The sequence below is a fragment of the Chlorocebus sabaeus genome, chromosome 14 (assembly GCF_047675955.1).
Source record: "Chlorocebus sabaeus isolate Y175 chromosome 14, mChlSab1.0.hap1, whole genome shotgun sequence".
Taxonomy (NCBI): Eukaryota; Metazoa; Chordata; class Mammalia; order Primates; family Cercopithecidae; genus Chlorocebus; species Chlorocebus sabaeus.
This window is the reverse complement of record NC_132917.1, coordinates 53,815,586-53,836,026: the sequence shown is the minus strand read 5'-3', so window position 1 is coordinate 53,836,026 and position 20,441 is coordinate 53,815,586. Positions and strand designations below refer to the sequence as shown.

General features: G+C 38.7%; 1 protein-coding gene across 2 annotated transcripts in view; it reads left to right on the top strand.

Annotated features, from left to right (window-relative positions):
- The window catches only part of PSME4 (proteasome activator subunit 4), a 106,237-nt gene that overhangs the window by 12,090 nt on the left and 73,706 nt on the right, over window positions 1-20,441 (top strand). Inside the window, exons 2-4 of one of the 2 annotated variants that reach the window (XM_073022981.1) lie at window positions 8,597-8,737; window positions 9,332-9,448; window positions 18,174-18,218. In XM_073022981.1, the coding sequence (XP_072879082.1) occupies window positions 8,597-8,737; window positions 9,332-9,448; window positions 18,174-18,218 (303 nt within the window). The remainder of the gene's footprint in view (window positions 1-8,596; window positions 8,738-9,331; window positions 9,449-18,173; window positions 18,219-20,441) is intronic. The other variant, XM_073022980.1, reaches the window with a different exon arrangement.

Sequence of the window (20,441 nt, the reverse complement as noted above, 5' to 3'; positions counted from 1 at the left end):
GTGGCGCCATCTTGGCTCACTGCAATCTCCACCTCCTGGGTTCAAGCAATTCTCCTGGCTCGGCCTCCTGAATAACTGGGATTATAGGCATCTGCCACCAAGCCCAGTTAATTTTTGTATTTTTAGTAGAGACAGGGTTTCTCCATGTTGGTCAGGCTGGTCTGGAAGTCCTGACCTCAAGTGATCCACCCGCCTCGGCCTTCCAAAGTGCTGGGATTATAGGCATGAGCCACTGCTCCTGACCAACAAGTTTTTATATGTGTTCCACAGGGGATTGAAAAGGGAACATAGTTTTTGTAAGCTCAAAATTTTCATATTTGTCTCACACAATATTTTGTTACCGTTATTCAGCACATAAAGTTTTGCTTTCTTTTTCAAGACTGTGCAGTAGGTGGTATTATATACTGTTATCAGGAGATGCTTAATGTCTTACTTCTTCAGTGATATTAGTAGCCATTTTACATCGTTAGGGATTCCAAAATGGTGATACTTAAACATTTCGCTCTGCTTATTTGCTGAGAATCTCTAAAGCAGGGGTCTCCGTCTCCCAGGCCACAGACTGTTATCTGCTGTGACCTGTTAGGAACCGTGCTGAGCCGAATTTACAGCCCCTCCCCATTGCTCACATTACCACCTGAGCTCTACCTCCTCTCAGATCAGTGGTGGCATTAGATTGTCTTAGGAGCACAATCCCTGTTGTGAACTGCGCATGAGAGGGATCTAGGTTGCGCACCCTTTGTGAGAATCTTGTGCCTGGTGATCTGTCACTGTCTCCCATCACCCCCCGATGGGACTATCTAAGTTGCAGGAAAATAAGCTCAGGGATCCCACTGATGCTACATTATGATGAGTTGTGTAATTATTTCATTATGTATTACAATTTAATAATAATAGAAATAAAGTGCACAATAAATGTAATGCCCTCAGATCATCCCGAAACTACCCCCACCATCTGTGGAAAAATTGTTTCCCACAAAACCGGTCCCCAGTGCCAAAAAGGTTAGGGACCGCTGCTCTAAAGAACTTTTCCTCATGAAATGTTGTTTATCCTGAATGCCTGTAGGAGTGGCAGGGTAAAGCTTAATTGTTCCCCTTCATTTACCAGTTTTTAAATCAATGACTTGGTTCCCTGGCATTCCTTAATTAAAGATGTGGTCTGTGAGGTTTTGTTTTGTTTTGGTATTTTTCATGAACTCAATGGATTTAAACATATCCATTGCAATTACCTTGATTCACACCCTTTTCATTTTTGGTTGATGAGAAACCTATTCAAGTTGACTCTTATGACTTTAAGTAGTCTTTGATAAGGGACATTTAAATTAAGATAATACACAGAAATGCAGAAATATTGATTTTCTGATTTTAAGCATTGTATTTTACTTTAGAAGTTTGATACTAATTTTTTCATTGTTAATTCTAATTATAAAAATAATTTCTATTAGCCCGGCATCATGGTGGGCGCCTAGAATCCCAGCTACTTGGGAGACTGAGGCAGGAGAATCGCTTGAACCTGGGAGGTGGAGGTTGCTGTGAGCTGAGATCGCGCCACTGCACTCCACCCTGGGCGACAGAGAGAGACTCCATCTCAAAAAATATGGAGAATAATAATTCCTGTTTATTTTTGACATTACTATTATTACTACTACTATTATTTTAGACAGCGTCCTCTTGTCGCCGAGGCTGCAGTGCAAGGGTGTGATCTTAGCTTGCTACAACCTCCTCCTCCCAGATTCAAGCGATTCTCCTGCCTCAGCCCCCTGAGTAGCTGGGGTTATAGGCACAAGCCACCATGCCCGGCTAATTTTTTGTATTTTTAGTAGAGACGGGGTTTCATCATGTTGGCGAGGCTGGTCTCAAACTCCTGACCTGAGGTGATCCTCCTGCTTCGGCCTCCTAAAGTGCTGGGATTACAGGCCCAAGCCACTGTGCCCGGCCCGTTTACTTTAGAAAAGTGAAAAAACTGAAAATGTTTTTTGAAAAACACAAAAATCGCTCAGTTTTACCACCAAGAGGTAGGGTTTTTTTTCTTTCTTTCTTTTTTTTTTAATTTTTAACTTTGTGGAGAGATGCAGTTTTGCCATGTTGCCCAGGCTGGTCTTGATCCTCTGGGCTCAAGCCATCTGCCTGTCTGAGCCTCTCAGACTGCTGGGACTATAGGCGTGAGCCACTGCACCTGGCTTCCAGAGATAACATTTTATGGTATTTACTTTTTTCTTTTTTTGTTTTGTTTTGTTTTTTTTTTTGAGACTAAGGTCTCACTATTGCATAGGTTGGAGTGCAGTGGCACGATCTTGGCACATTGCAGCCTTCGCTTCCCAGGCCCCACCAATCTTCCCACCTCAGCCTCCCGAGTAGCTGGGACTACAGACATGCGCTACCATGCACAGCTAATTTTTGTATATTTTGTAGGCACGAGGTCTCTCAGTGTTGCCCAGGCTAGTCTCAAACTCCTCAAGTAATCTGCCTGCCGTGACCTCCCAAAGTGCTTGGATTGCAGGCATGAGCCACTGTGCCTGGCCTGCTTTATTTCTTTTTCCTTGAATGATTATGTATTTTTATTTAGTTATATCATATTGTTTTGAGCCTTGCTTTAAAAATATTCCATTCCATATTCTACTAAAGGTTATTTGAAAACATAATTTTAAATGACTGCATTGTAGTCTAAAGCACAGGTGTCTAATCTTTTGGCCTCCCTGGGTCACACTGGAAGAATTGTCTTGGACCACACATGAAATACACTAATGCTAATGATAGCTGATGAGCTTAAAAAAATTGCAAAAAAACCTAAATGTTTTAAGAAAGTTAATGATTTTGTGTTGGGCCACTTTCAAAACAATCCTGGGCCACGGGTTGGACAAGCTTAGTCTAAAGGAATAAGCCACACTTTAACAATCCATTCTCATACTAGACTTTTAGATATTTTTCAGGAAATTTTGAAAATTACATATGTGCATTTGGCTTTTAAAAAATTTTTTTATTTTTGGAGAGTCAGGGTCTTGCTCTGTTACCTACGCTGAAATGCAGTAGCAAGATCATGGCTCGCTGCAGCCTCAACCTCCCAAACTCAGATGCTCCTCGTGGTTCAGCCTCCCAAGTAGCTGGGACTACAGGCACGTGCCATCAGACATGCCATACAGACACCTGGCGATTTTTTTTATAGAGACGGGGGTCTCCCTGTGTTACCTAGGTTAGTCTTGAATTCTTGTCTTCAAGTGATCTTTCCTTCTCCTCAGCTTCCCAAAGTGCTAGGATTATAGGCATGAGCCACAATGCCTGGCCTATTTTGGCATTTTGACTTTGATATTCTGAATTATTATTATTATTTTTTGAGACAGGTCTCTCTGTTACCCAGGCTGGAGTGCAGTGGCGCAATCTTGGCTCACTGCAACCTCCGCCTCTGGGGTTCAACTGATTCTTCTGCCTCAGCCTCCCGAGTAGCTGGGACTACAGATGCCTGCCACTACGCCCAGCTAATTTTTGTATTTTTTAGAAGAGTCAGGGGTTTTGTCATGTTGGCCAGGCTGATCTTGAACTCCTGACCTCAAGTGATCTGCCTGCCTCGGCCTCCCAGAGTGCTGGGATTACAGGTGTGAGCCACTGCACCTGGCCGGAATTATTTATTCAAGATAATATTGCTAAATGTAGGATTTTTATTAATTTGTTATTATTAAATTTTTTAATATGTATAGTAGAGATGGCGATCTTACTATGTTGCCCAGGCTGGTCTTGAACTCCTGCGTTCAAGTGATTCTCCTGCTTCTGCCTTCCAAAATGCTGGGATTTCAGGTGTGAGCCATGGCACCTGGCCCACTGTCTTATGATTAAAAATTAAATCATTTGATTAATGCACTGTAGGGCCATGAGGAGGAAGCAGCTGGAAATGCTATTGTATTATCTTTTACTCTTTTTTTTTCTTCCCCTGTGGGAGGATGGAACAAAATGACTTGTCATCCATATATTCTGGATAGTTGAAAGAAATATTCTGTATCAATCATGTTCAATCATGACTATTTACCAGGGTTTTCAGATATTTTGGGGCACCTAATAGTAATCGTTAGTCCTAAAACTAGTGTGAATTAACTGGAAAGCGGGAATGGACCATCTGTAGATACAGTCTAAAGTAGGGTTTTTGAACTTAAGTGTACAGGAAAGTCAAACCAGAGTAGTCTAAAAAATGAAGGTTGGTAGTCCTAAAGACTCCAGGAATTTATTTTTCAGCCACCTTTAAAAAAAAAAAAAAAAGACAACTTTACTGAGATTTAATATTCCAAAAAAAAAAAAAAAAAGACAACTTTACTGAGATTTAATATTCCTAGGATTTTTGGATCCCCAAAATAATGCATTTTAAAAGTTACCCTGCATCGTTCTTCTTCTTTTTTTTTTTTTTTAAATAGACATGGGGTTTCAGCATGTTGCTCAGGTTGGTCTTGAACTCCTGAGCTCAATTGATCCTCCCGCCTTGGCCTCCCACAGTGCTGGAATTATAGGTGTACTACGCCCAGCCTTTTTTCTCATTTTTAATTGGATTATGGCTTTTTCTTATTAGTTTGTAGTAGTTCTTTACGTAATTTGGAGATACTTCTTTGTCAGATATATGTATTTCAGATATCTGGGCTTTTTACTTTTAATGGTGTCTTATTGTGACTAGAATATAAAGACCAATTTATTAATTTTCTTTTTATGGTTAGAACTTTTGTGCCCTTTTAAAACAAATCTCTTGCACCACATTTTGATAAATGCTGAGATAAGAACCACTTGCTGGTTGGCGAGGAACTGGGGGTAATAGAAGCTTTCTGAGGAGTCCCTCCAAAATCTTTCCCAGCAGCCCTAGACTTTCCAGGAATCCCCCAGTTGGTCTCTTTTTATAGTATTAAAATTTGAGCTTTGTTAATTTTATGTCCCCAACTAATGTTAAACATAGAGTTGTCTGTCTACTGCAGTGAAAACAATGGGCTGTAGCTAAGTTACTTCAGTGTTACTCTGGCTTGGAGCAGGGGACCCCCAACCCCCAGCCCAGGGACTGGTATGGGTCCGTGGCCTGTTGGGAACTGGGCTGCACAGCAGGAGGTGAGCAGTGGGCAGGCGATTGGGCATTACCGTCTGAGGTCTGCCTCCTGTCAGATGTGCCTTGGTGTTAGCTTCTCATAGGAGCTCAAACCCTATTGTGAACTGCCCGTGCAAGCTTGTGCACTCTTTATGAGATTTTCCCTGGTACCAAAATGGTTGGGGACTGCTGGCTTAGAGTACAGTGTTTCTCCAGTTTTTCTGCAGAAGTATCCTAACCACAAGGGAGAATGAGTGCATGACTCCAGGGACATCTGGAATCTGTTTGTTGGTTTGTTTGTTTGAGACCGAGTCTCACTCTGTTGCCCAGGCTGGAGTACTCTAGCATCATCTCGGCTCAACTGCAACCTCCACCTCCCGGGTTCAAACAATTCTCCTGCCTCAGTCTCTCACAAGTAGCTGGAACTACAGGTGGGCATCACCATGCCCAGCTAATTTTTGTATTTCTAGTAGAGACGAGGGTTTCATCGTGTTGACTAGGATGGTCTCCATCTCTTGACCTCATGATCTGCCTGCCTCGGCCTCCCAAAGTGCTGGGATTACAGGCGTGTAGTGGAGACACAGTTTCACCATATTGGCCAGGCCAATCTCGAACTCCTAACCTCAAGTGATCTGCCCACCTTGGCCTCCCAAAGTGCTGGGATTACAGGCATGAGCCACCGTGCCTGGCTGGCATCTGGAATCTTGACAAGGCCTGAACCAGCCACTGAAAGCAGGGAATTTTTCTTTGACGTCTTCTATCTTAAGATATCTTAAAAGTGTGTGCCAGTTTTTAGGGAGATTGTTTTCATTTAAAATAACATTTTAATGATTCCAGCTTTTGCTCCTAAATTTAGAGTGAAATTGGGGGAGGTGTCAGAAGGCTGTATCATTATGCTTGTTCAACAGCCCAAAATAATAATATCTTTGGGTGTAGGATCTTTTGTCTTCATTAATCTATGTGCGTTGCCATTTTAGGGTGTTTAAGAGACTTTTACGATAATTATGTTGAATATCCCTTATTTGAAATTCTGGGACCAGAAATGTTTAGGATTTTGGATATTTTGAAGTTTTGTAATATCTGCATTATGTTCTTACCGATTGAGCATCTCAAATCAAAAAATCAGGAATTGGAAAACTCCATGAGCATTTCCTTTGAGTGTCATGTTGTTGCTCAGAAAGTTTTGGATTTTGGAGGGTTTTGGATTTTCTGCAACCTGTACTGACAGAGTCAAAACAAGATTTCGGGTCTCATTGCTCCTCCCTGTATACTTGCTGGTCTCATAGTACTAATGTGAGATCATGGGATTATACCTTGAAATGACAGAAAGGAGTTGGATAAATTCAGACCAGCTTGAAAAAATAAAAACGAGTTACTGAACCAAGAATTTTGAAGAATTTCTGGAAGATAAAAAAGCAGTTAGATGCCCTAACTTTAGAAATTAAATGTAAGTGTCGGGCGCAGTGGCTCACGCCTGTAATCCCAGCACTTTGGGAGGCCGAGGTGGGGAGATCACAAGGTCAGGAGTTTGAGACCAGCCTGGCCAACATGGTGAAACCCCATCTCTACTAAAAATAGAAAAATTAGCCGAGTGTGGTGTTGGGTGCCTGTAATCCCAGTTACTGGGGAGGCTGAGGCAGGAGAATTGCTTGAACCCAGGAGACAGAGGTTGCAGTGAGCTGAGATTGGGCCACTGCACTCCAGCCTGGATGACAGAGCAAGACTATGTCTTGGGGAGAAAAAAAAAAAAGAAGTTAAATGTAAGTTTAATTTGCTCTTAGATACTGGGGGAGTGTTAAAGATCTTATGGGGAATACTAATGCTCCTTTTCCTGTTGATTTATGTATTTAATAATAAAATGACCCTCCTCAAAGGGTTTTATGATTTTAAGTATACAGTAATTTGTTTGGATCATTTACTTCTGAATTATTAAATATACTCTGATTTGTTGTTCTTGGGTTTTGGGACACTTTTCTCTTTTCTTCCTTTTTTTTTTTTGAGATGGAGTTTCGCTCTTATTGCCCAGGCTGGAGTGCAATGGTGTGATCTCAGCTCACCGCAACCTCTACCTTCCAGGTTCAAGCGATTCTCCTGCCTCAGCTTCCCTAGTAGCTGGGATTATAGGCATGTGCCACCATGCCAGGCTAATTTTGTATTTTTAGTAGAGACGGGGTTTCTCCATGTTGGTCAGGCTGGTCTCAAACTCCTGACCTCAGGTGATCTGCCTGCCTCGGCCTCCCAGAGTGCTGGAATTAACAGGCATGAGCCACCGTGCCCGGCCATTGGGACACTTTTTTCTTAAATTTGCTTAAAGCTAATGCTTTTGATTACATTGTTTATAATAAGAAATTTAAAATGTAATTTTGGATAAAATATTTGTTTTTGGTAATAACCTCATTGTATTGTAATTATAAGTTAACTGTTAGAAACAAATAGTACAAGTTATGTAACTTGTTTACAATAAGAGAGCAGTGTTTTAATTGGTCATTAAATGTTGATGATAACTCAGTTACCATTGGTTATTAAGGTACTTATTTGGTAATCTCTTTCTTTTTTTTTGAAGACAAGGTCTCACTCTGTCGCCTAGGCTAGATGGAGCACAGTCGCGCCATCACAGCTCACTGCCCGCTTGACTTCCTGGGCTCCAGTGATCCTCCGACCTCAGCCCTCCCCCAACCCGAGTAACTGGGACCACAGGCGCACGCCATCATGCCTGGCTAATATTTTGTATTTGTTGTAGAGATTGGGTTTTGCCATGTTGCCCAGGCTGGTCTTGAACTCCAGCGTTCAAGCGATCCTTCCACTTTAGCCTCTCAAAGTGCTGGGATTACAGGCATGAGCTGCTTTGCCTGGCCTGATAATCTCTCGATTAAAGTACAGAATAATTCTTTACTGCATAACAGTGAGAATATATATAAAATACCCATCAAAGACATTTGAAATTGTTACCACACCTGTTTTAAAAAATTGTCATTAAAAATAAATATCAAGTTTATCTTAATTAAGTGTACAATGCAGTGTTGTTAACCATATATACATTGTTGTACAATTTTTTATTTTATGTGACTGAAACTATACCCATTGAATAACAGCTCTCCATTTCCCCCTCCTCCCAACCCCTGGCAGCAACATTCTACTTTCTGTTTCTATGAGTTTGATTACTTTAGATACCTACACGGTATTTGTCTTTTGTGACTGGCTTATTTCACTTATGGTTCATCCATGTTGTAGCTTATGCCTGGATTTCCTTCTTTTTTAAGACTGAATCATCCTCATCCACTGGTTCTAGCTGAAGTATGATGGGATCATTCTTCCTGGCAAATAAATTCCCTTTTCTATCCAGAAAACCAATAAAAAGTTTTCCATGAAATGTTTAAAAAAAAAAAAAAAGACAATCCATTGTATTGCATATGCCATATTTTCCTTATCCATTCCTCCTTCTGTGGCCATTCAGGTTGCATCTACATCTTGGCTTCTATGGATAATGCTGCATTGAACATGGGTGTATCATTATACCTATTTTTAAAGGGTATATCTGTTTTTCTCTTGCAGATATATTCGACTTTATGGGAGAAAATTTAGCAAAGAAGATCATGTTCTTTTTATTAAGTTATTGTATGAGCTGGTATCAATTCCAAAACTGGAAATCAGCATGATGCAGGGATTTGCCCGCCTTTTGATCAACTTGTTAAAGTAAGTCTATTTCCAGTGGTTTCCGTTAAGGTTTGTTTGTTTCTTCAGGGTTTTAGGGAATGAGGACTAAGTCCTTTTGGTAAGAAGACCAAGTCTCAAGTTGCCAATTTGGAAATTGATTGCAAAAAACATTATCTTTAGTTTCATCAAATGTGTTAATTAACCTTTTAGTTAAAATTGCATCTCTTCCATGACGTGGTCTCTTCTCTAGCACCCATTGAATTTCCCCTTTCATAGGTTGTTAAGTCCCTCGAGAAAACAAGACAAATATTATAGATTCTTTTGCTTACCCTGAAGCATCCAGCTCAATGCTGGAAACAAATATTCCATAGTGTGGGAAAACATGAAATTCATCTACAGTGATGGTGACACAAATTTAAATGCCCTCTTTTATCTGGAACTCTTTGAGGTTTGAGCAGCAGCAAGAATTAGGTGCATTATTCTTATGTTCTGCTAGTGAGTGGCCGTGGATGGGGAAAAGCAAAACCCACTGTGATGAGCAGCAATATTTAACTGTCCCTGTGTAGTATTTGTGGTATACACACATCTGTGCACATATACATACGTAGGTATTTGTTTTATTTTACTTTTTAGGAAAAAGGAACTTCTTTCAAGAGATGATTTGGAGTTACCCTGGAGACCACTTTATGACATGGTAGAAAGAATATTATATTCCAAGACAGAGCACCTAGGATTAAATTGGTTTCCTAAGTAAGTGTTTCCATTTAAAGCACTTATTTGGGAGTACTTGGGGTCTTTTAGGGGGTGATCATGATTGAAAAATAGTGGGTTGTTTGAAAGAAACAAGCAGATATTTTAATGTGCATATTTCTATGTAATTTGACTCCTGAAGCAATTCATTGCCCTCTATAAACTGTATCTGAAGCTGCATCTGTCTTGCAGATCATTGACTTCTTCCATCTACAGCCTGCCTCTTGGAGACCTAATTTTTGGTTTTATATTTTATTCTGAGTTTATATAATAAAATAGCATCTGCCTTTTTTTGGTTAATAGTGATTTCATACTTGACTGATAGGTATCATTTCTATCTAATTGTAGTCTAGCTTTAAATTTTCTCAGTTTTAGCATGTTTGGCTTATCATTCTTCTTTTTTCTGAGACAGGGTCTCCCTCTGTTGCTCAGGCTGGAGTGCGGTGGCACGATCTCAGCTCACTGCAACCTCCGCCTCCCAGGTTTAAGTGATTCTCGTGCCTCAACCTCAGGAGCAGCTGGGATTACAGGCGCGCACCACCATTCCCAGCTAATGTTTGTATTTTTAGTAGAGATGGGGTTTCGCCATTTTGGCCACTCTGGTCTCAAACTCCTGACCTCAGGTGATCTGCCTGTCTTGGCCTCCCAAAGTCCTGGGATTACAGGCATGAGCCACCATGCCCGGCCTCTTCAGTGTTTTTTTTTTGTTTTTTGTTTTTTGTTTTGTTTTTTTTTTGTTTTGTTTTGATACGGAGTCTCGCTCTATTGCCCAGGCTGGAGTGCAGTGGCGTCATCTCAGCTCACTGCAAGCTCCGCCTCCCGGGTTCATGCCATTCTCCTACCTCAGCTTCCCCAGCAGCTAAGACTACAGGAGCCCACCACCACGCCCAGCTAATTGTTTTTGTATTTTTAGTAGAGACGGGGTTTGACCGTGTTAGCCAGGATGGTCTCAATCTCCTGACCTCGCGATCCGCCCACCTTGGCTTCCCAAAGTGCTGGGATTACAGGCATGAGCCACTGCGCCCTACTGCCTATTCAGGTTTTAATAGCTAGCTGTTTTTTCTCATTGTCTAGAGTCATTTGTCATATATACTCATTTCTTTTTCTTTTTCTTTTATTTTTTGAGACAGAGTCTCGCTCTGTCACCCAGGCTGGAGTGCAGTGCTGTGATCTCGGCTCACTGCAAGCTCCGCCTCCCACGTTCACGCCATTCTCCTGCCTCAGCCTCCCACACAGCTGGGACTACAGGCATCTGCTACCACGCTCGTCTAATTTTTTTGTATTTTTAGTAGAGACAGGGTTTCACCGTGTTAGCCAAGATGGTGTCGATCTCCTGACCTCGTGATCCGCCCGCCTCGGCCTCCCAAAGCGCTGGGTTTATAGGCGTGAGCCACCGCGCCCGGCCTGTGTACTTATTTCTTGAAGAGCACCATTCTCTATGCCTGTATTAATTTCCTTTTTCTTTTTTATAAATTAAGTCTTTAAAGACTTCTGCGGTTTTCTCTCTCAGTCTTAGGCATGTCTACATTATTTCATTATTTCTTGTTAAATTCATGTAATCTATAATTAGCCCTCAGCCTTTACTTAGGTCAACAGTCTTTGTCCCTTACCATAGAATTTTTTGAAAATGAGTGCAGATGGCAAATGTGAAATGGTGTAAATGGAGGAGGTAAAACATGATCTTCAACTTAGGTCCTAATTGGTTTTTGGACAGTTTGGGACAAGTAAAGTGGTTAGAAGTCATTTTATTTCTTGCAAGTTTCATGTGTTAAAACAAGGAAACTCATTTCAACCATAAAAATGCAAATTTTATCATGAAATAGAGTAGTACATTGTGCAAGTATGTTTTTACCAGTATTTGTTATGTTTTCTTCCCTCCCTCCCTCCCTTCCTCTCTCCATTCCTTCCTTCCTTCCTTTTTCAGGGTTGCTCTGTTGCCCAGGCTGGAGTGCAGTGGCAAGATCTTGCATCGCCACAGCCTTGACCTCCTGGGCTCAAGCAGTCTTCCCGCCTCAGCCTCCTGAGAAGCTGGGACCACAGGCATGTGCCACCATGCCCGGCTAATTTTTAAAACTTTTTATTTGTAGAGATGGGGTCTCACTGTGTTGCCCAGGTTAGTCTTGAACTCCTGGGCTCAGGAGATCCTCCCGCCTTGGCCTCCCAAAGTGCTGGGATTACAGGCTTGTGCCACTACACCCAGCCCCAATATTTATTAAGAAAACTCAAAATTGAATACAAAAGCTTTGTTTGTAAAGATTCCTTTTGGGTGTTATTTTTGCCACAGGGACCATGATCTATACTGGTTTGACTGAGTCTTCTTTAAATGAGAGGTCAGGGAATTTCTTACTGTCTTCACCATTTCAGGTGAGATTGGGCACATTCAGGGTGTTATGGCCATAGACAGGCCTCACCATTTCATAGATCTCAGGGACCTTTGAACTGTGTTCAGATCAGTTATCCTTCTGAGATTTTTCTTGCTGATAATTTTGGCTGCTTCTGAAAGTATTTTGTAAATGAAAGGAGGAGATAAGGCAGTTTCTTCAGTGATACCCTGTTCTTTAGTATGCCCTCTTATTCGCTGCTTTATAACCAAGCTTCCTACTTTCCTGCCTTAAAGGTCCACCTTTGCAAAGGCACATGCTGCTTTTAAAGTCCTGTGTGGTCATTAATAAATATCCATGGCTTTCCTCTTCAGTGATAAGAGCTGTTTGTCTGGACATTTTCTATTAATATTGGTCAGTCAGTGCTTATTGATTATGTTTACCATGTCTCTTCCTAAAGTGTCACATCATCCTTGTCCTTAAAAGTTTTACCATGACTGTTCTTATCTTTTGAAGACACGTTGTGACTGAAACACGGCACTGACTCTCAACTCTTAACAGACTCAGCATTTCATTTTGTAATTGTAATTATTCTAAAATAAAATTTATAAATCATATAACCTACCTATACTCATTACCTACACTGTGACAATTTTGAGTTTTTTCATCTTAGATATATTCTGGCACATTTTGAAACAGTTTTGTCGGCTGACTACATGTGTTCATACTATTTTTAGAATGCTATTTTTATAATCAAAAGTGAAAGATTGCTTAATTTGTTAACTGTCTTTCAAATTTTAAACTTATGTGCCTTATGTTTTTGTCCTTATTGAAATTGCTGCTTAGGGTGGTGGCATGTATTTCAACATGATTTTAAAAGCTAGTTCTATTGTTTGAAGCAAAGATTATCAACTTCCCTCTCTTCCCTTCCTCTTTACCTTTTCCATCCTCTCTCCATCCCTTTTTGTATCCTTGTTTCCCTCTTTTCTTTTCTTCCTTACTTCCTCCTTCTAGCTTTCTGTCTCTCTTTTTGCCTCTAGGGCAAAAGACCCTTTTTAGTCTCTTTATGCCCATCTCAGTCTACTTTTTACTGGAGAAAGAATTGGTAGTGTTTTTTATGCAATAGAAGAAGTAAAATTGGAAAGGAGATGAGTGTGAACTAATTGTTAGTGATATAAGAATTATTATTTACTTTATAAATGAAGCTTTTGAATCTTATGGACGTGGTTTTATTTTATAAAACAATATCCCATACACTTACTTTGACTAGCATATTGCAAGTTATATCATAGGCAACACACTAATGGTGTTGCTCCTCACAAAATGTGGGAGAATTATGCATAGATCGCTTTTACAAATGGGCACAAACAATTCATATTTCAATTGCTATGTGTATATATTTATTTAGTATTATTACCACTAATTTGGTTTTTGTGGGTGGTTATAAAGGTTTTCATATTTGCATTATGAGTAGCTTGGGCCTACATAACTTGTTTACTACTTTTTAAAATTTATTTTTAAAAGTATCTATTCTCTTTTACATGTATTGTTCTAAGGGTATCATATAGTATTATATTTTCATTTTTTTCATATTAATCTGCCTCTGGAGAAATTTGATATTTTCTTTTTCTGGTATTTGTTTATGGCATTTGTTTCTCTATTGAGTCATTAAAGAGCTATTTGAATTGGTGCTCTTTAAGATACAGTTAAATCCTTTGTCCTCAGCTCCCCACACTCACCACATGGAAACGACATTTTCCAGACCTCTGTTTGGGGTTTCTTGGCACATGTGGCCATACTTAGGAGTTTAAATTACTACCAGCAGCTCATGGATGATCTCTAGCTACAAAATTTAATATGATAATCAAATGATGAGAAGAATTTCTCCTAAAACCTGTTGAAATTTAAAAGATTTTATGGTTGTAAACCATGATTATTAATATGGTATTTACAATTATTTTTTAATGTATTTGAAGACCATCCTATTTATTTTTAAAAATATTCTTTTATTTGGAAATTTAAAATTTTAGCAAAATTCGGCCAGGTATGGTGGCTCACGCCTGTAATCCTAGCACTTTGGGAGGCTGAGGTAGATGGATCACCTGAGGTCAGGAGTTCAAGACCAGCCTGGCCAACATGGTGAAACCCCATCTCTACTAAAAATACAAAAATTAGCCTAGTGTGATGGCGCATGCCTGTAATCCCAGCTACCCAGGAGGCTGAGGCGGGAGAATCGCTGGAACCCGGGAGGCAGAGGCTGCGTTGAGCTAAGATCATCCCACTGTACTCCAGCCTGGGCGACAGAGCCAGACTCCCATCTCAAAAAAAAATTTTTTTTACCAGATTTTATTAATGTTTTGGATAGTGTTTCTCACAAAAGTTGTTTCCGTGCTACAATGTTCTTTCTTTAAAAACTGATCTTTTAAAAGCAAATTTTAAAAATACTTAGTTCAAGTTCAAGTTGATCAGGCTTATTATCATTTAAAACAATTATGCATGCTCTTTTTATGTGAGTGGTAAGGGTTATTACAATTTCTTAACACTTGCCATAAAGGTATACTTTTTAAAAGTAATTTTAATGAAAAGTCAATACTAATGTGCATCAGTAAGGACAATGTTGTACTTATTATTTATTCTTTTTTTTTTTTTTTTTTGAGATGGAGTTTTTTTTGCTCTTGTTGCCCAGGCTGGAGTGCAGTGGCACAATCTGGGCTCACTGCAACCTCTGCCTCCCAGGTTCAAGCGATTTTCCTGCCTCAGCCTCCTGAGTAGCTGGGATTACAGGTGTGCACCACCAAATCCAGCTAATTTTTTGTATTTGTAGTAGAGATGGGGTTTCATCATGTTGGCCAGGCTGGTCTTGAACACCTGACCTCAGGTGATCCACCCACCTCGGCCTCCCAAAGTGCTGGGATTACAGGTGTGAGCCACCGCACCTGGCCTATTTATACCTTTCTTTATGGTGAAATTATCTTGGCCCTAATTTTGAGTGAAGTGGCTATGAAAAATGACTACTTACTAGTTTAACTGAGCAATATTAGATTTTGAAGATTAGATATGAGATAGATAATGTCTAACTTACGGTGGATTTGTTTGGATTTAGAGAAGGCAAGTAAAACTAGATGAGTGTTTGGCACAGGTTTAAGAAAAACAAATACTGTATAATCAGTTACCGTTAAATTATGAAGGGATGAAGGCAGATATACAGAATAGTCCATTGTTACAGTTAACCAGTTCATTTATGAAAAAGCAAATATTATTCTGAAATTAAATTTTAGTTCAAGAACTGTCAAGTGAAGCTGCAAGTACTTCTGGCTATGAGCAGTCTAGTTTACTCTCATCTTCAGTATTTCATTTGCTATACTTTTCCCTGGTTTAGAAGTGAATATTGTCCTGATAAGGCCAAGGAGGCAGGAGGCATAAACCTCCAAGTTTATATGAGTTCACTGTCTCAGTAACTGGAGGCTAAGACTATTGGTTTTCCTCAGGCTTATCTGCTAATATTTAACATTTACTTTATTAATGGCATCATAAGGAAATCAACATCCAGAGAGGAAAATTCACACAGAATCATTGGTTGAAACTGGAACAAGAGCTTAAGAACTGGGACAAGGACTCACTTTCTACCCTTAATAATAGGGTGGCAGTTGGGGAGGAGTTTCCTATTTTGATGTGATTTCCTAAGTCATAAATTAGTATGACTCAGAGGCAGTAGAATCAATGTAAGAGCAAAATAAACACAACATTTTAATTTTTAAGGAAATTGAGGATACAATTTATTATGGCTAAGTATGAAATAATAGCTAACATTTATTATCCTTAATTCTGGGCCATATACCTGCATTCTATACATTATCTCATTTATTTTTGTAACAGCTTTATGAGAGGTAGGTATTATTGCTCATATTGTTGAGAAAACAGCTATAATACAACTAGGAAGTAGCAGAACTGATACTCAAATTCAGATCTGTCTGACTCTAAGCCCAAACTGTAAACCATTATATGCTCTACTGTGGCTTTCTTTTTCAACCTAACATATATTTTTCAACCTAACGTATCTTTTTAAAGAGGAAAGGGTATAAGAAAACCCATCCAAAGCTTAGTCACTCTGTAGATCCCTTTTGATTTAAAAAAAAAAGAAAAAAGTGTTTTGAATTGTTATCACTTTAATATTATACATTTCCAACAGTTGGAAAGTATTTAGTGATTATTCATTCCCTCTAAAAATTAGTGAAATGTAGTCTAGTAGCATCTAGCCTTAACCTTTTATTTTATTTTTAAACAGAAACATTGTTCCTTTCATCTTGAGAGATTACAAGAATCACAAAAGGTCACTATACAGATATCACAGGTTAGAGAGATTGTACCCTTTTCTGGATAAACATCATAAATCCAATGGTACAGGCCTTATGTATAAGAAGGGTTGAAATTGACTTTATGTCGAGTAACTAAATTGCATTCCCACATACCCTAATCCTCTAATAAGTGAAGTGACTCTATCAAGTGTTATAATTAGCTTCCTATTCTTCTGAAGCGTGAAGGGAACTGGAGAAAACATGTAGCTTTGCAACCTTTTATGACTTGCTTTCTAGAATCATTTATGACATTATGCGAAAGTATGTTGGTATAGCAAAGGTCCTAAGTGAAAACAGCAGGTTTTCTGTGTAGCGCAGAACCAATAAAATAAATGTAATGTTAATGAGAACACGAACATTAGGACTGATAGAATTGTGGATCTTATGCTCATTTTCATGGATAAACAGTTTACAATTTTAGAATTACCTTTTAAAAATCTGCATTTAAATTGAGCAATTTAGTTTAAAACTAGATGACTCTTTAAACCTTAGCTGTTAATTCTATACTTTGTTACTAAATGGGATTCTTCGATCTAAACTAAAAGAAGACCCAAGATCTGTCCTTTTTGTTACTCTGATATAAAATGTTTATTATTATAAATCAATAGACAGAAAAGTATAAATATATGTGAGCAGATGGCGTTTTTATAAGCACTTTGGAAATGCCCAGAAATAAAAATCACAGCCGTGGTCTTCAGGGAGCTTTAAACATAGTTGGATAGAAGTTTGCCCTGTTTTTTTTTTTACTGGGCAAACTTAAATGTTCTCTAAACTGTGTTTTTGAATTGCTTAGCCTTTTTATAAGAAAAAGAAGAACCTCCCTCTCATGACCAGAGACAGTGCTTGATGGCCCTTTGGCCATGTATTTTTTTTTTTTTTTTAATTTTAGAAGTCATCTCGTGAGTTGTAACCTAGTTGCCTCTTCAGTTAATTTTTCTCTGAGTAGTTTTGAAATTAAAGAGGATTTCTACTGCTCCAAGTAATGAGATTATAGTTTTCCTTTCTTGGTTATATATTATATTGATTATTTTTGATGAGTTTGCTTTCTGTTATTCCTTGGAATTTCTTTGCAGATTAGTTCCTAAACTTTCAGAGAAGTTGGGTAGACTTCTGGACTTAAGAATTTCAGAAAGCTGAATAAGAAAGTATCAGGTGGAGACATTGCCTGAAAGTTACTCCTTTCCCATATATGTATATATACATTTTTTTGAGATTCGGGAATTTTATTTTTACTTGTACATATCATACTGTAAGTAGTCACACATGTATTTTAAAATTCCAGCTCAAAATTACCTAGTGCTCCATTGTTTGTATTGTTTGTTTGCATTTGACTGCTTGACTATGATCTAGTAAATATTTAAATATTCCATTCTGGTCATGTGTTTAAACCAGTACACATTGGCCTTTTTATTAAAAAAGAAATGTTGATTATAAATTCATACATACATTTTTATGTTGGTCTCCTGTATTCACTTGAGGCAACTACACGTTGTAAAGTAAGTTATAATTTTTAATGTTACTGGACTAACTTTATAAGTATTTGCTCAAAGAGATGCTATTGTTCTTTTTGATAATTGTTGCTGGCCGTAAAGTGCCTTGGAGGGTTATCGAACTCATGAATTGGTTGTGAAAGCTAATTTCTGATGGAAACACCCAGATTTTGGTCTGTCTGCTGCTTGTGTTTTGATGTAAAAGTATTTTACTAAAAATTATTTGAAGTGTTAAGCCATTGTGTTGATAAGTATGGTGTATGGTCATTGCTGCCTACCTTGTAAAGACTGAAAACAATTTGTTCTTTTCCCAGTGTAACATTTTTTTTCCCTTTAGTTCATACCAGAGACAACGAAATGAGGGCAAAGGAAAGAGTAGATTAGGGAATTTAAGTAGTGAATCCTTGCAGGTGTGTCTGTATGAAAGGGAAGGCTTAGTTATTACATAGAAACAAATAATATCTGAATGTATGAGCTTATCTCAGAGGTATTTATTAATTGAATTAGATGTGTTCTTAAAATATACCAATCTAATTATCAAATGGCTTTCCCCCCCCAGTTCTGTAGAAAATATTCTCAAAACACTCGTGAAAAGCTGCCGACCGTAAGTAGCTTCTCAATTTATAAAGCCTCTTATTGTTTCTGTGGGCTTTTCCACATCTTTAGTATGGTTTGAAGAGGAAATGAAAAGTATAAATCGTTCCTGACATTGTGATGTTAGTCACTGAGCACAACATACCATTTCCAGTTTGTGAACTGAACTTCTCAGATTTCATTTAGAAATTTAGAAATTTTAAAGTCATCCATTGTAAAGTAAGAATACCGTATTTTACATAAAATCATCTTTATTTGGAAGCATTTCCTAGAGTATTGTTGTTATTCAGATAAAAAATCAGTAATGCCAATAAGGTGGTTCATAACTTTTTTCAACTATGTTCTGTAGATATTTAAATATCCCATATTCTTTTCTTTTTATTTCAATATTTTTTGTAGAAAGTGGGACCTTGCTGTGTTGCCCAGGCTGGTCTTGAACCCCTGGCCTCAAGGAGTCCTCCCACCTTGGCATCCCAAAAGATTGGGATTATAGGCGTGAGCCACCACTCCCTGCCAGTTATCCTATATTCATATGATTAAAGATAAATGTGAATAAAATTTAATTTTAATTTTTTTGGTTATCTTTAATTTTTTTTTTTTTTTTTTTTTTTGAGACGAGTCTCACTCTGTCGCCCAGGCTGGAGTGCAGTGGCGTGATCTGGGCTCACTGCAAGCTCCGCCTCCCAGGTTCACACCATTCTCCTGCCCCAGTCTCCTGAGTAGCTGGGACTACAGGCGCCTGCCACCTCGCCCGACTAATTTTTTGTATTTTTAGTAGAGACGGGGTTTCACCGTGTTAACCAGGATGGTCTCGATCTCCTGCCCTCGTGATCCACCCGCCTCGGCCTCCCAAAGTGCTGGGATTACAGGCGTGAGCCACCGCGCCCGGCCGATTATCTTTAATTTTAATTAAAGCTCAATTTTATGTACTTGAACTTTTTTTTGTTATCATCAAGTTATTCTAAGACTGTTTAGATGGTATGGAATCAGTGAATCCTTTTTGGTGAAAAGCCATGTATTATATGCTTGTAATATTCATCTTAAATACATATTTAATAAACCAGATATTTATTGCTGACCTTCTGTATTACTCAATGTTGGGCAAATGTATTTGCGGAATATGGGATATCTGTCTCTCAAGCGACGTAAGATTCACCCTGAGTCATAAGCACCAATGAACAGTGTCATTTTATGCGAGGCAGTTACCCTCTTGGCCTGTGTTTCCTCACTGGAAACTTGATTATCACTTCAATACTTACTGGCTCATAGGTAATTCATAGAACTCCCAAGTTTTCATTTTGGATTACAGTGTTAACAGTTGACTCAGAAAACTTATTAAGGGGAATTGATCCTTGATATGTGAGATCTTTGAAGGTGGAGCATAGTTTGTTTTTGTTTTTTTTAAAATTCCAATCTGTTACACAAGGACCTGACACATAAATGCTTTGTGAACTCAACAGAAGTATTCCTAGAAATATAATCTTATTTTTCACATAGAAGATTGCAGTATGATTTTAATTAACACAAGTATATGAAGATACAATAGGATTAATATGTGGGCCAAGCCTATAAGTCTATTTGAAAAAGTTTCCCAACTTATTTGGAAAGAATCAGAATTTTTCATATGCTGTTTGTATTTTAAAGCTCTTAAGGCTGGATGCAGTGGTGCTCTCCTGTAGTACCAGCTACTTGGGAGGCTGAGGTGGGAGGATCACTTCAGTTTAAGAGTTTGGGTCCAGCCTAGGCAACATAGTAAGATTCTGTCTTTAGAAAAAAGAAAAATGCCTGTTAAGATGTATTTAGCAGTTATACATGTATCCTCTTTATTTACCTTTGTTTTGTGTGTATACGCACACTTTGGATTTTAATTTTGTAAATCTACTCCAGGGTCACTCCTGCCCATTTCCTACAGTTATGGAATATCACAGCCTGTAGACCAGATCATCTAGTCCTCTTGTATAGGGGAGGACTCTGTGTTCCAAGGAAGGGCAATGGTTTATTCAACATGCCTAGAGATTGCTGGGCTGATGTTCTCTTTCTCATCTACTGGTAATCCTTTTCCTATTTAGACTGGATTCTTTATGACAGGATTTTTTTTCAATTGCTGTTACATAGCACAAAGGAAGTAAAACAAAAACCCTGTTTACTTTTGTAGGTTACTTGAGTGACTCATATTTTATCTGAGTTTTATCAACTTTATAGTGTTTAGAAAAATTCCCTTAGACAAGAGGAG